Source organism: Choristoneura fumiferana, chromosome Z (genome assembly GCF_025370935.1).
Source record: "Choristoneura fumiferana chromosome Z, NRCan_CFum_1, whole genome shotgun sequence".
Taxonomy (NCBI): Eukaryota; Metazoa; Arthropoda; class Insecta; order Lepidoptera; family Tortricidae; genus Choristoneura; species Choristoneura fumiferana.
In genome coordinates this window covers 4,270,209-4,284,830 of record NC_133472.1, presented here as the reverse complement: position 1 = coordinate 4,284,830, position 14,622 = coordinate 4,270,209, and the positions used below count along the sequence as shown (strand labels likewise).

General features: G+C 36.6%; 2 protein-coding genes across 2 annotated transcripts in view; one reads left to right on the top strand and one right to left on the bottom strand.

Annotated features, from left to right (window-relative positions):
• Positions 1-1,728: 1,728 nt before the first annotated feature.
• Positions 1,729-6,581, bottom strand: LOC141438426 (UDP-xylose and UDP-N-acetylglucosamine transporter-like). Its single transcript, XM_074102329.1, has 4 exons — positions 6,200-6,581; positions 4,662-4,783; positions 3,188-3,452; positions 1,729-2,293 (listed from the first exon to the last, which is right to left on the bottom strand). The coding sequence occupies exons 1-4, from the start codon at positions 6,365-6,367 to the stop codon at positions 1,937-1,939; spliced, it is 912 nt and encodes a 303-aa protein (XP_073958430.1). The 5' UTR covers positions 6,368-6,581; the 3' UTR covers positions 1,729-1,936.
• A 3,375-nt stretch (positions 6,582-9,956) lies between these two features.
• LOC141436530 (uncharacterized) overlaps positions 9,957-14,622 on the top strand; it is a 93,410-nt gene continuing 88,744 nt past the window's right edge. The window contains exon 1 of the mRNA XM_074099561.1: positions 9,957-10,260. Within this exon, the coding sequence (XP_073955662.1) occupies positions 10,209-10,260 (52 nt within the window). The 5' untranslated portion in view covers positions 9,957-10,208. The remainder of the gene's footprint in view (positions 10,261-14,622) is intronic.

Genomic DNA, 14,622 nt, shown 5'->3' with positions numbered 1-14,622 from the left:
ACTATGTAATTTTGCGCTATTCATAATAAAGAATTTCAAAAAAAAAAGAAATGTTCTAACAACAATTCATCTGTATTTCCTATCTTGTATATTTTCGATATAGGTGTTCATAAAAAAATAATAAAATAGTATTATTACAAAAACAGCCCATATTGTTTTTAAACAATAGTAAATTCGTCTACAAATAATATTATAAACATATAACCTTAAAAACAATTTAATTGTTTTCTCATCACCTAAAAAGCATTCGCCATCTCTTTCTACCATTTTCCTATAAGAACCTGCGGTTTTCCAGTTCCATAACAAAAATTATTAATCAGGTCAATCAACCTTTTTTTGTTGTCGTTTGTTGTTGTTGTTTTGTTCAGTCCTGTTGCCGTGCTGTTGCCAAAGACTGTAGTCAGAGGCGTATTTAAAATTTTTGCGCCCCATTAAGTGACGATAAAGTATTTCATTTCAGAAAAAAACTTCTATTGATGGCTTCGCTGCCCATCGGAGCATGCCGCCCCGGGCCATAGCCCTCTTGGCGCTAGGGTAAATACGCCCCTAACAACAGTGACAGAGATTCTTGGTTGGTTATTTAGAAAAATATGGCTCTGACCATTGGAGGACAATTTTGCCAGTGTCTAGTAGGTTTTGCCGTTGTACGGTAAAAATAATCTATGAAACGAAATATAAGAGGTAATGGAGGATGAACGATGACAGCGCGAAAAAAAAAACAAAGAAGACAGAGATTCTTCAAAAAAACTATCCCTGGGGTTGCCAAACTGACAGGTGCCGCGACCATTTTGAAAAATTTATCAATTCTGCGAATATATATATACCATCAAAAAAGTGTTATTTGTGTATATATTTTACAAACGCGTCAGACAACATGTGTCTTAAAAATACCCTCATGGAATGTGATATGAATTCGGATTTAGAGGTAGGTTTCCTTATACTAAAAAATCCCATAATAATTGTATATAGAAATACTTATCACGTATAAGAAATAATTGCTCTTAGGATTAATACATACTCGACAGATAAAAACGAGTTGCGTAAACTAAATCTAATCTAGAAATGGTCCCCGTGGGCATATTCAGTATGCCATATTGGAAGCATATTGGCCTTTTTGTAGGGAATTAGCTGCAATACGGTATTTAAGAAACTGAAACAAGTACTTCTCTCACCCTCGGCCTTATGATAGCTAAGTTTATGCAAGAAATGCGTGTTCGAAACGCGTGAGTGTAGTGTGGTGGTGGTGATAAGATGGGTTTGTTTGATTTGTGTGTTCTTACATAGTGGTGGAAGAAATGCATTAACACTCATTTCTTGCACAAACGTAGCTATGCATTGCATGCCTGCTTTGAGGGCTATCGTTTTTTGTCTTTTTTTTTATTTCACTTAAAACAATTAAACATGCATTCACATTTCTTTCTAGATGGCGCCACTGTTGCGCGAGGCTTTTAAGTGTGGCTTTCAAAGTCTGTTATTACGGGCGTGAAAACAAAGTTTAGATTAACCCATACAAAATTACCTATGCATCCATATCTGCATACATTTGAGGGCCAGATTTTTTGCCGCTCAGTATATTTAATACACCTTAAAACCATACCATAAAAATATCGAGCAATCTCAGTGTTCCGTTTTGTTCGGAAAAAAGGGAGGACAAAAGTTTCCGAAAGACAAAACTGTCTCAAAACACATTCATTGTCCCGTGACGCCTAATTGCCATAATTCATTCACAAAACTATTCTAATTATAAACCCGCGTAGCTCACCCAAAAACTATGAGATTTGACATTTCGGAGAACTCAGGCTACACTAGCGCCTCTAGCGGCGAATTCATTGCTTGCTTCTTTGAAATGTTTATGGTTCACGGGAGCGAAGCCGCGGGTAAAAGCTAGCAAAATAAATACCTCGAAAAAATATTGTCCAATCAATAAACAGATCAACTATTCCTTCTTAAAACTAACAGGCTGCTGTTTCCTTTCGAAATAATCGAAATACACATAAGTACCGGCACCAACAAGCAACGTGCCTACAACATGAAAAACGGTCAGATTATTCTTAAAAACTACAGAAGACAATAAAAGTGATACAAACTTTCTTAAAGTCAGTATGAAAGTCACAGTGACCGATGATTCTCTAGTTGCCAGTTTATGGACGGAGTGGGTGCAGTAAAACTGCGATATTATGTTCATTGCTATTAACAACCATGTGTTTATGGGTAAACTGTATGCAGTGGAATGTAATTGCGGGTACAGGGCCAAGAAGAGAGGCAGTGGTATCGCATTCGTGTAAAACAGCATCTGGAATGGATAAGTCATTATTTTAAATTGTTTGAGCAAGCGTATCCATAATATTCGATTCAATTCATTTATTTTCATGTTACAAAGAAACATAATATGTAATATGACAGTAACTATCCTAAGGGCTCTTACACATAAACACGATTCGATCTGCAGGGCTACTACGAAATTCGAAAATCGAAGTTCGTGCCGTTCCGTCCCTCGAAAGCTTATACTATTTATAATACGAGAGTAAGAGGGACGGTACGATACGAACTTCGATTTTCGAATTTCAGCCCTCAGGTCAATACCAGCGGGGCTACTAGGAAATTCGAAAATCGAAGTTCGTATCGTACTGTCCCTCTCACTCTTGTATTAAATAATATAAGCGTCAGCGGGACGGCAACATGCGAAGTTCGAATTTTGCACTTCATAGAATAGGGCCCGATAGTATAAATGAAATTCGAAGGATTTCTTGAATTCCAAACAGCATTCCACAAAACATTGCGTTAAAATTTCGTAACATTTACAAAATCATCAGGTAAGTACGTACCGAATTTATATTATTACATAATGATTTTGTAAATATAGATTTCTTTTGCGATAATTCAATTTTGATACGTGAATAGATTTGTGATAAAAAAATTGTAAGCTATTAACTTCAAATCAATTAAATTAATGATGTTGCTATGAGTGAGATGGATTAATTTATTTCTGATAATGATAATGCAACTACTAAGTGTATTTATTAATTTTTCTAAGCTTATTTACCACTAACGGACATAGGCACAAACACAAACACATACAGTTGACATTCACTGTTGGACATAGGCCTACCCCCACTCTCCAGTATCCTCCACTCAACTCCTTGTGTATATCATTAGTAGTACTTATTTCATATTTCTTCAAGCTCACCTCATCAGGATGCTTCCCGTATTTCGAATACAACAACTCCTGCTGCAGACCAGTGAAGGCTCCGGTTATCAAAGTAGACAGCAGTATGGCCACCCCGACACACCAGTAAAGGAACCTTCCTCTATTCTGCTCTATTGTAGCGCCTCCGTACATGGCTAGAGCCACACCGATACTGATGAGGATGGAGCCAACAGCTCTGGTGGTTTTTGGGGGGCGTTTGAAGGCATACCATGATACTAGCATGCTGGCTGGTGAAGAAGCTGATCTGAAAAGTAAGTTTTTTTTTCTATAACTTTTTTTAATCTTGAATGTTAACGAGGCTTTGGCAGTTGTCTCACCGCCGGCGAGGAAACGATTGGCTATCGACTATTTTCTCAAGAAACGAACAAAAGATATAAGATCCTGTGTGATGTGAGTAAAAGTAAAAGAGACATATACATTAATAGTTGATCGCTGGCGGTTCACACTGCCGGCGAGAACTCGATCTTTTGTCGCAGCGACAAGAGCTATAAAACTCGCTGAGCTATAAAACTAGCTCAGCTATTAGCTTGGCGGCCGCCCGGCTCGAGCGAGTGGAGCGAGTAATCGCCCGTCGTGCTCGAACACTCGCTTTTCACTGCTCGCCCACTCGTTTCTAGTTACTCGCTCTGCTCGCTTCACGCTCATCGTCGGCGGTGGGACAAGTGCCTTTAGCACACCAAACGTGACTATGTCAACCTGATTAGGAGCCTCAGATACATGCATGCATGCATGATACTCCCTTGTACCGAAAGCAAGTCTAGAGCTACGTATTTGGACGAACATTGCAAGTGGCTTGTTAGCTTTCTATAGTCCTACAAGGAACCATTCACACTCCTACACCAGGAGTATAAAATATCAAAATAATACCCCATTTTGGTTTAGACCTAATTAAATTTCTGGGAGGTCTAAATTAAAATGGTAGATTATTTTGAGAACATATAGGGACTCTTAATATATCAGTGCAACTTATGTCAGCGTTGCGGAGCAATTCGTTACTTTATGCTGATTGTGCTGAGGCTGAGCCAGCTTCGCTCTTTGGCTAGGTTACACCAAAAGTCCGCAACGATTGTAACGCCATCTATATCGTTCCACTTGAGGCCCGTCGAGGTCGATTTGTATGTACTTATGTAAGTAAACTGTAATTGAGGAGTGTCTTTTCAAAAGGGCTTATTTCCACTTTGAACTTTTTTTGGGAAATTGAGCAAAACATAAACCCACGGTTTCCATTTCAAAATTATTACTTTATTTTCGATACTGTATTTAAGTAAGTTGACATAAATGTTATGGCACTACATACTTTGTTTTATCTAACTAAATTATTATGTTAATTTACCATACATTTTCAGAATGAAGCCCTTTTGATGCGAAATTTTGGAATTAAGCCGTTTTGTTGTGGCTCACTCATCTGTGGCAGATTTTAATTATAAGATTTTTATCTATTTGTTTTACTCACCGAATAATCATATGCAGCGTAGACGGTACATGTAATGCGTAAACATAGTTGTTGGCTACACTCGTCACAAAGAATAAAGCAACGAGGATGGCATACTGTCTCAACGGTATGCACGGTTTCACCTGAAAACACAAATTACTCAAGTTAACCCTTAATAAGGCCCCAACCAAAAACAGCTATCAAATACATACCTGACAAAGTATATTTTTAAAGCAAGTCATATTTTTAAATAATTACAATGGAAATTGTGACGTATTATGAAATTAATAAGGTTCAGTTTCCAACTCAATAGAAATGGTCGCTAAATCGCCTCTACCTTATTAAAGGTTAAGGGTTATCCACAACTTATGTCACACAATTAAGGGAAGGGGGGGGGGGTCAGGCAGTTTTTGACACAGGAACAAAAGTAATTGCAAATTTAATTTCATTTCTACGGAATTCTACAATTTCTATGGAATTCTAATGACTAAAAGTCAATGGGTGGTGGAATGGTGGAAACAGCCTCTTAATTCAGCAATTTTAGGCATGACTGTGTTAGAATTACCTAGACGTTTGACCATATTATAATTGTAGGAATATAAAATTGTTGTGATTTAAGTTCCAATGATATCAGAAGTTTAAACAAGAATAGAGGGTGCTGTCCAAGAACAGTGACGTACCATACCTTGGTTCTCAAGATGATGTATTAACTTCGTTTGCAATCAGTGAATGTTGTCCTTTCGAAATTGTTACCAAAACCTTTTTTTAAGCCGTGTAAGTAAATGGTTGTTGTTGTATATTTAAAAAAAATTGCATGGGCCCAATTTACAACAGTTGAGTTATCTCTAGTGGGTGAAGCCGCAGAGTAAGACTAGTTGATTTATGTATAAGCAGTAGTGATGTAACAAATATTCGCATTTGTATTCGCAAATATTCGCATTATTTCTGCAAATGTTTTGCGAATATGAATATTAGAAAATAATACAATTATTAGATAATAGTAGGTTAATAAAATCAAAATACATTAATTTCTTTTGTTTTTTATACAACAAAAAATAAATTAACCTCATATAATCATTTGGTATTATTTATTTATTTTGCGATGCATTTGTACAAACTCGGTAATTCTCATAACAAAATACAAACGGAACGCACTTCATTCGAACAAGACTGCCATAGACAATTGGTGCCAGAACGAAAAACTGAATATTTGCATTCGCATACGCAAATGTCGGTAGCAGATATTTGCATTCGCAAATGTTCATAAAATGACATTTGTTACATCACTAATAAGCAGGAATAAGTTTACCTGCACATCATTTGATAATGAAATGACCCAGTACCTACACTGTTGGATGCATGCAGAGCGTATGCAAGTTGCACAGAAAATTATATATGCAGAAAAAAGTTTTACTGGCGAGTCCCATGAAGTTTTTATTCAATTTCGTGTATAGTTAGAGACTGTTATAAGTACATACCTTTCCATTTATGCGCTTAATTCTAAAAAACACTTAATTGAAATCCTACTTTTCGACCGTGTTTAAAATTAAGCTACGTACCGTGCCGAATTTAGAAGTAAACACGAAACCTTGTAATGATATGAAGAAAAATTGAAGAAACGTTATTAAATTAGCACTTTCCGGAGCTCTAGCCATCAGTATTTCCATTAAAAAGGAACTTGAACAGCATCCTATGAACACTTTGAACACAGTCCGGCTGTAAAACATTATAAATAATTTACGAAATCTACTAAGTTATTTCATGCGTATGAAATACATATTTTAGACACGCGCAGCCGGTACTACACGCGAATTATACTGATTAGACGCGTAAACATTTGTTATCTTAGTTTGGAAAGTTTTAAAATTATTTTGGCGGACAAGTTAGCCAAGTTTGTTGAAGCACGTCAGCTATGATGGTGAAACGTAGGTACGTCGTGTCAGTTAAGCTGTCATTGTGACTTGGCTTGGACACGACCCATGAAAGCTGCAGGGCTACTACGAAACTCGAAGTTCGTATCGTACCGTCCCTCTCACTCTAGTACTAAAACAGTAAGTGTCAGAGAGACCGCAAGACACGAACTTCGAGTTTCGGGTTTCGTAGTAGCCCTGCTGTCACTGGTGTTCGTTCAGAAATGACATGAGCGCACAAAAAACTTTTAAAATTTTATTTAAGATGTACAACAAAATTATCATTTTTATTACAAATATAAAAAAAAACCTGCTTCGGGCAGTCGAGTAAAAATATAATAAGTTGACGCATAATTTATTACTAAATAATAAATGAAAACACATTCAAAAACTAAGTAGATCCCTTTTCGGCTCGATGTTTTTTTTTAAATTAAATTTTAGGTTTAAGTGCCTGTCTATTATCGCTCAATGAGGGCTATCGTTTTTTGTCTCACTAGATGGCGCACTGTTGCGTGAGGTTTTTAAGTATGGCTTTCAAAGTCTGTTATTACGGGCGTGAAAACAAAGTTTAGATTAAAATCATATTTAATACACCTTAAAACCGTACCATAAAAATATCAAGCATGCCACAGTGTTGCATAGTCCCCGTTTTGTTCGGAAAAAAGGGAGGACAAAGGTTTCCGAAAGACAAAACTGTCTCAAAACACAGACATTCATTGCCCCGGAACGCATATTTGCCATAATTAATTTCAGATATTGCAAAATATTCACAAAATTATTCTAATTATAAATAAACCCGCGTAGCTCACCCAAAAACTATGAGATTTGACATTTTGGAGACCTCACGCTACACTAGCGCCTCTAGTGGCGAATTCATACGCGATAGCCCTCATGAGTTTGTTTGATCCACTTCCACATCTTATTCTCCTGAACTGAACTCCTGAATTGTCAGGACATTTTGAATAAGTGCATCATATTGGAACCGCAATAATATTAGGTAATAATAGGATAGTTTTTATCAAGAAAAATTTAGTTGTTCCCGACGGTGCGCGATTAAATAATAGCAACTTCGCGTAGGAAGTCGCGGGCTAATACGTCATACTATATAATGAGTACCTGGGCGACCGAGCTCGGACTAATACTCGAAAACACGTTTTTATAAGCTTTTATTTAGTTTCACCTGTCCCGTTGTCTGTCTGTACGTCTGTAATCAAATCTTGCAAGTTAAATTTGACCAACTTCCAGTAGCCAGATTGACTTGAAATTTGGAAAACTTATGTAAATCGCGTGACAATACAATAATCTAGTAGTGACGTCCTGGTAGTTCAGCCATCGTCTCCGCAGGACGGAACTCTTCAACGTTGAACAATAAATAATATCGACTTGAAATTTGGTGTGCAAATGTAGTTTGGTTGACAATGCAAGTACAGTCAACTTGTTTGAGTTAAGATTGTTCATCCCCGAAAATCCCTACATACCAAATTTCATCTAAATCGTTCAGAGCCGTTTCCGAGATCCCCATAAATATATAAATACGAGTACCTACACCGTGTTATTTTTGATTTCTGTCAATGACATGACAATGTAAACTCCAATTCAATAGAATCTGACAATCCTGTAGACACTTCCAGCCTACTAATATAAACACCGGGCTGCCTGATATGGTTTCACGGGATACCCGTAAAAGTAACAAATTTGGAGTTGAAATAAAAAATACAAAAAAGACTCCAAAAACCAATCGTTTTATTTTTGTTGTATTCCTATTCTTTTTTTTTATGGAACCAAGTTTTCCGAAATAAATGTTTATTATTATTGTTAGGAGGTACCTACCTACACATTTCGTGTAACTTTGCGCATGTGTTGTCCCAGCCTATACTCCGTTTAATTTAAGGTTTGTAACGGTCAAATTGTGACACACATTTTTCGGTATTTCGAACACATATGGACTAAAAATACGTACATGTACGTTAATTAGCGGTATTTATTATGTTTTTACTAAAGAGTTAACACAATTTTAAATAGATTCATTGTTTCATTTAAAACCGTGTGCAAATTTTACCGCTAAGTTTCAAATGCTAAAATAAATGGAGCAAGTACAGCAGGGCTAAGTACTACGAAACTCGAAACTCGAAGTTCGTGTCGTGCGGTCCCTCTCGCTCTCGTATTAAATAGTTTGTGTGCCAGAGGGACCGCACGACACGAACTTCGAGTTTCGTAGTAGCCCTGCAGTAGGCGCTGCTCTCGCGCAAAGCGCAAAAAACAACGGACTTTGCACCCGGACGTGTGAATATCGTAATTCGAAGAAGCACAGAGTATTTACGTTACCTGTAAGCAAGTATAGACTTTTATAAGGAAATGTTTGGTGTCAAACTATCTAACCACAGCGAAGTGCATACCCATTTTGCAACTTAGGGTATTAACCCAATCCATATACCACGAAGTGCAAGTTGTAGCCCCCCTCTTTGAAATCTGAGAATATGATAAATAGGTTTCATTCAACAAAGTCCAGATGCGTATTTTATAATTTATTTACCCTAGGACTAAGGGGGCACTGGCCCAGGTTGGCAGGCTGCTAGGGGCAGCGAAGCCACCTATTGCAGGTATTTTTTTTTCTTAAATAAAATACTTTATCGTTACTGGCCCGGGGCGCCTAATCTTTAAATACGCCTAGCTGACAAAGTTGCCTTAGTTATATTATAGGGCAAAGTCACTACCAGTCCTTGGGCACCATCGAATATGGAGCCTCGTTGGAGTGTAGGTAAGTGTTATTTTTTTAGAAAAACGGAAAAAACCGTCGTAGTCTAATGGCTTGACCTGTATAAAGAGAGGAGACGTCTGCGAAGAGCTAGGGGATCATGTTTTCAGAAAGTATAAGAAAAACCAATGATTCGGCAACGGAAAGCGGCGGTTTGTAGGCGATCAAAAGGTAAATAAAATAGCCAGATCTAACGGTTCGAGCGAACAAACCCATAGGTAAAGGCTATAGGCTTTATCCATAACCATTGCCCTTTTCCATTTCCAAACTTGTCTTCAACTTTAACACAATGCTCAATGAATGGGATCTGTTCTTTTATTGTTTTCGTGATTTGTTATCAGGTTTCATACTTTCTGGGGGCACGTGCACCGAGCGCGACACCTATGCATATTAACAGTTCTACTTTCCAAATTACGACAAGATTTATCGACTCGATCGTAATACGGAATTAGTAGGGTGTGTGACCGGCGCCAGAGAGAGTGCTTATATTCGCCAAATTAAATAGGACTACGAAGTAAACAAGTATCCGGAAAGTTTCGGGTCATTTTGAACTGGCCATCATAGTCGTTGAACAAAGGTGCTGCCGCGTCGCAACAGCCAACCGCTTTGGTTTAGTCTGTGGCAAGACACCCGCCCACCGTTCGTACTGCGCTTTGCTATTCTGACAGTCCGCTTTGCCGCGCTGACGCGATTGAACGTACTGTTGTTTCGCGCCAAAATGTTTGCAACAATTCCGAACGAACTAAACGCTGTCCAGTGACATTTTGTTAATAACTGTTTATATCAAAACAGTTTTTATAGTGTTCTGTGGGATTCAAGTGATTGTTTGAGTTTAAATAACGACTGCACGATGCGAAAGTTTTTTATTAAATTCGTTAGTGTGCACGACATATTGCAGGGAAAATGTTGAAGGGATATTTTTTTTTGGTGTTCGTATATCAATATTTGCCAGCTGGTGAGTTCTTTGAAGTAAATCATGTTCATACCATTGCGAACCGAAATGTATATTTTTAATTGACCCATCGACCTCAATAATTATCGTGGGCCAATTAAACAAGTTTTTAAAAGCGTTGAAAATACTTAACATAGTATCTGAAATTTTCAAATTTAACTGATTTATGTATCAAACATATGCGTACTTAACAGATAAATGAATAAAAATCAATGAATTTTAATATGAAATGGACTTGATAGTGTCAGCAAGTTCTGGATTTCATAATAAACCAACCGAAATAAGCCAGAGATATGCGTAAGTACAAGTTTATAAAAATATGAACGTTAAAGAACGCGATTATGTACTGCGATTACTGCAAAAACATGTTGAATTAAACTTCTGCACGAAATTTATGCAGAAATGCTTAAACAGTTGAACTGAATTTCCTATATCAAAATAAAACCATTTTGCTATGAAAACTATAAAAATATTTAACCCGCTTGAAAGGTAACTTAACCTAGAATAAAAATAAGGAGGTAGTTAAAACTAACTAAAACAACAACAACAAACGTAATTCAATATGCTTCTGTTTTTAATTTTATTTTCGGCCAGGAGCGCAAATTTTTTAAACCAATACGGTAGTGGTGTTGCCGCTCGTAAATCCAAATTACCCCACTGCCTGCATTTTAATTACATCAACATCATCCGACCGCCTAACCGTAAAACATTGGTTTTTTATGGTGTTTATTTCGCTGTAAAACCTATGTTATGGATACGTATCAGTAAGAGCTAAGAAGTTACACGAGCGAACGAAATGGGTGAGCCACGTTTTAAGAGCGTAGGTAATAAATCCTTTATTTAATTCTGTCTTGCATAATTTGTGGTTTATTCTCAATCAAACTTGACTGTACGTAACGTCCCTACTTATTTTAAACCGCGAGTTACTGACATTACAAAAGTCGTGCGTGAAACTAGTCTATAACAAGATTAAAGTAGTCAATTTTCTTACTAGTGCCTATTATAAAAAGGCATTTTTTTTTGCGAGATCATTTTATAAAATTAGAGAAAACCCATGAAAAGAAAGAATTTTAAGTACTGTTTTCGATTTTCTTGACCTTGCAAAGATGAATAAATCGTATTTTGAACCATTAAATAACCAAAAATGCTTGTTAAACTACAATACACGTTTCTACCACGCGGCCTCGTCAAAAAGAAGAAAATTTGAATGTACGAATAAGAGGGGAAGAAAGAACTGGCCTCAAGCCTCATCATATACCGAAAAAAAAAACAATATCGTGGAGATATTATAACTTTTTAACAGTAGTGGTTTCTCTCTTTTAGCTACTGAGATTCTAAGTTCCCTTAGTGTAAGTTTTCGGTTACAAAATACGTATCGATCGCGTTCGCGTTAAAATCTCAATTTGTATGGAAACACGAATAGCGCCTCTAGCGGAACGTTTGCGATGTTCGTGTTTCCATACAAATTGAGATTTTAACGCGAACGCGATCGAGACGTATTTTGTAACCGAAAAACACTAAGGGCACTGCTTACACTCGTATGAAATCTCGTGAAAGTAACAGGTACATTACAGCTCTCGGACGTTCTCTCACAACTTGTTAGCTCTAGGGCCCCGCAATGTAATGTGACATGCAAGATTTTCTTGGACTTTTCAGGCTTCACTGTCACGTGTTGTTATGCCATCATACGTTAATTGATCTGTTTGCTCGCTTGTGTTGTAATGGAGTTAATTTCCATTTGTTAGGGCACGTTCACGAATTTTTAATATGTTTGTTTGTTTAAGATGCTTTTATCCTGCGGAGATAATTGGATTATTTACTGCTGGCTAAATGTTCATGTAATACAGAATAACCCTCGAAAACACGTGATTGACAAAGTAGTAATTAGTTATAAATAAATATAAAACAACATGAAAACATAATACATAAACTCATTTCAATAAACAATGTTATCACTAGAAACTGCAAATAGTACCTAAATAAAATACCTACGTACAGTTAGTTTTAATATCTACAAGTATAATCCATTAAATGCTAATATCGCAAACGGTACAAAATTTGCAAGGAACTGCTATTAAATAACTCCGCCGAATGAGGCCGAATAAAATCATCCTAATTTTCTTGTCAAGACTGAACAAAACTCACTAATATCAGCTGGTAAGCTAAAACCGTAGCCGTCTCTCACATCAAGGCTATGGGTAGTGGCTACGTGCGCACACTTCCATACTAACCCATAGACTTGATGTGAGAGACAAAATGGTCGCGGAGTCGCATACCCTTAAGCAAACTTTTACTAGATAAGTAACTTGAACTAGAAATCGGTACATTGTAGTATAGTGCTAGTCTGTAGCCACTCGTAAGTAGAATCTTAATAATAAACTCATCAATGCAACAACCTGATCCCAAATCAATTTTGTTAAGCGTGACCCACTTAATATCCCTACACAGCAATTTCTTTCCTTTATAAGGCTTCCTTAGCACTGACCCAGTTTCATTGTATCGTGCTACTACTTAGAACGGTACAGATGTGTCATTCATTTACGACCAAAAATTATTGCACTCCATGCGGTTTAGGAAATGATGTTTGTGGTCTCTTACATTGTAAGAAAGGCAATGAAAAAAGGAAATTAATGAAAATGTATTTATTTGCATGATCCAGGCGGAGAAGCAAAGTAAAATATTAAGTCTTAAATTACAACTAACTAATAAAAGATTAAATAAATTAATTTAGTCACGCGGCGTCGTCAAATTTAGGACGCAATAATGTCTTTAAAGAGTTCTAAGTGGGGCATCTACTACTTTTAACTGAAAAACCGAGGTCTAATAATGATGGCAGCTGGTTTTTACTATCATCACATGCTTATAACATGAAAAGAACGCAAAAATAGGCGGAGGTTGAATAACTATTTGACTTAGAAAATCATAGGAAAACAATTGACAATGGCTGTTTCATGAACAATCGTTAGCAAACCCTTGTCGACCTCCATCCTGTTGTCGGCAAGGCATGACACTGTTTTTCCGAGCTTTTATTAACTTCAACGCTGATATTTATAATTTGTTTCAAATCTTGCAAGTTACTTTTGATCCACACCCAGTTTGCAGATTTTTTATGCAAAAGCGTCATTCTTTTTTACAAGACGTTTAAGCATATTTCATTTATTATTCAAATTCAAATTCAAATCATTTATTCAGTAAATAGGCCGCAATGGGCACTTTTACACGTCATTTTTTAAACTACTAGCGCTTTCGGAAAGACCGTCATTGCCAAGAAAAATTCGTCGCAAGAAACTTGGCAGAAAGTCATTTTTTCAACATATTATATTATATTACACCTGTAAGAAAAATTTATTAAATGTGCAATTTTTTCGTTTTCAAATTTACTATAAGAACTGTAATTTCTCATCATTACCTGTGGCATAAGGAAACTCTCACCATCATTTCTTTTTTTTGTTCAAAATTCGCGAAACCAATATGCGTCAAAACATTGTAAGCCAGACTTAGTTTTCCTCAATTGATGTCTGCGATGAATCCCAACCGCTGTTGTAGGTATACTTCTGAGAAAACGATATCGTCTGAAAAAAGGAATCAGTTACCGATTTTAACGAACAACTGTGATGCAATTCAAAATAATGGTGTATTATATTGTCTAAATCAGTGTTTCCCAAAGTGGGGTACGCGAACCCCATTCGACGGTAGGGGCTTCCCGACAAGATTTACGTACAAAGGGCCTACTCCGAAATTCGAAAACCGAAGTTCGTATCGTACCGTCTCTCTCAATAGTTTTAATGTCAGAGGGACGGAACCACACGAACTTCGATTTTCGAATTTCGGAGTAGCCCCGCTGGTAGCTGCAAGACTGACAAGATGTTTCTTACCTGTATTTGTTACCTTTTATTGAAATAAATAGTATATTCCTTATATTATAATGATGATTGAAATAAAAACCAACTTCTCCAACAACCAACTTTATTATTTCCTTGGGGGGGGATGTAAGCACAGTCATCAATAAATATATGCAGGTATTTAATGTATGTTATCGGTCCATTTAACACAAGATAAGTAAGAATTTATATGTAGGTAACTAACCCACTATTGATTGGATCAAGTTTTTCAGTATTATTTGCATTGAAACTAAAATATACTGTATGCCAATACTTAACTGCCTTATTTGTGTTGGGTCCTTTGTAAAATACGTAATTATAAATATATTTGATGTACCTACCCACGTTCTACATAAAAAATATTTAACTTAGACTGCCAATTTAGATTTTATGTATAGTTTTTGATATTTAGGTATAACTTACGTAGAGTACCTATAGAGTGAATCATAAATTATACTTAACCCACCTGTTTGGTGTGATGACC

Coding starts and splice junctions, on each gene's coding strand:
- LOC141438426 (XM_074102329.1), bottom strand. CDS start 6,367: ATGTTTTACAGCCGGACTGTGTTCAAAGTGTTCATAGGATGCTGTTCA. Junction 3,453..4,661: donor ACGCTGCATATGATTATTCG/GTGAGTAAAACA, acceptor CTTACTTTTCAG/ATCAGCTTCTTCACCAGCCA. Junction 2,294..3,187: donor ACGGGAAGCATCCTGATGAG/GTGAGCTTGAAG, acceptor TATCCATTCCAG/ATGCTGTTTTACACGAATGC.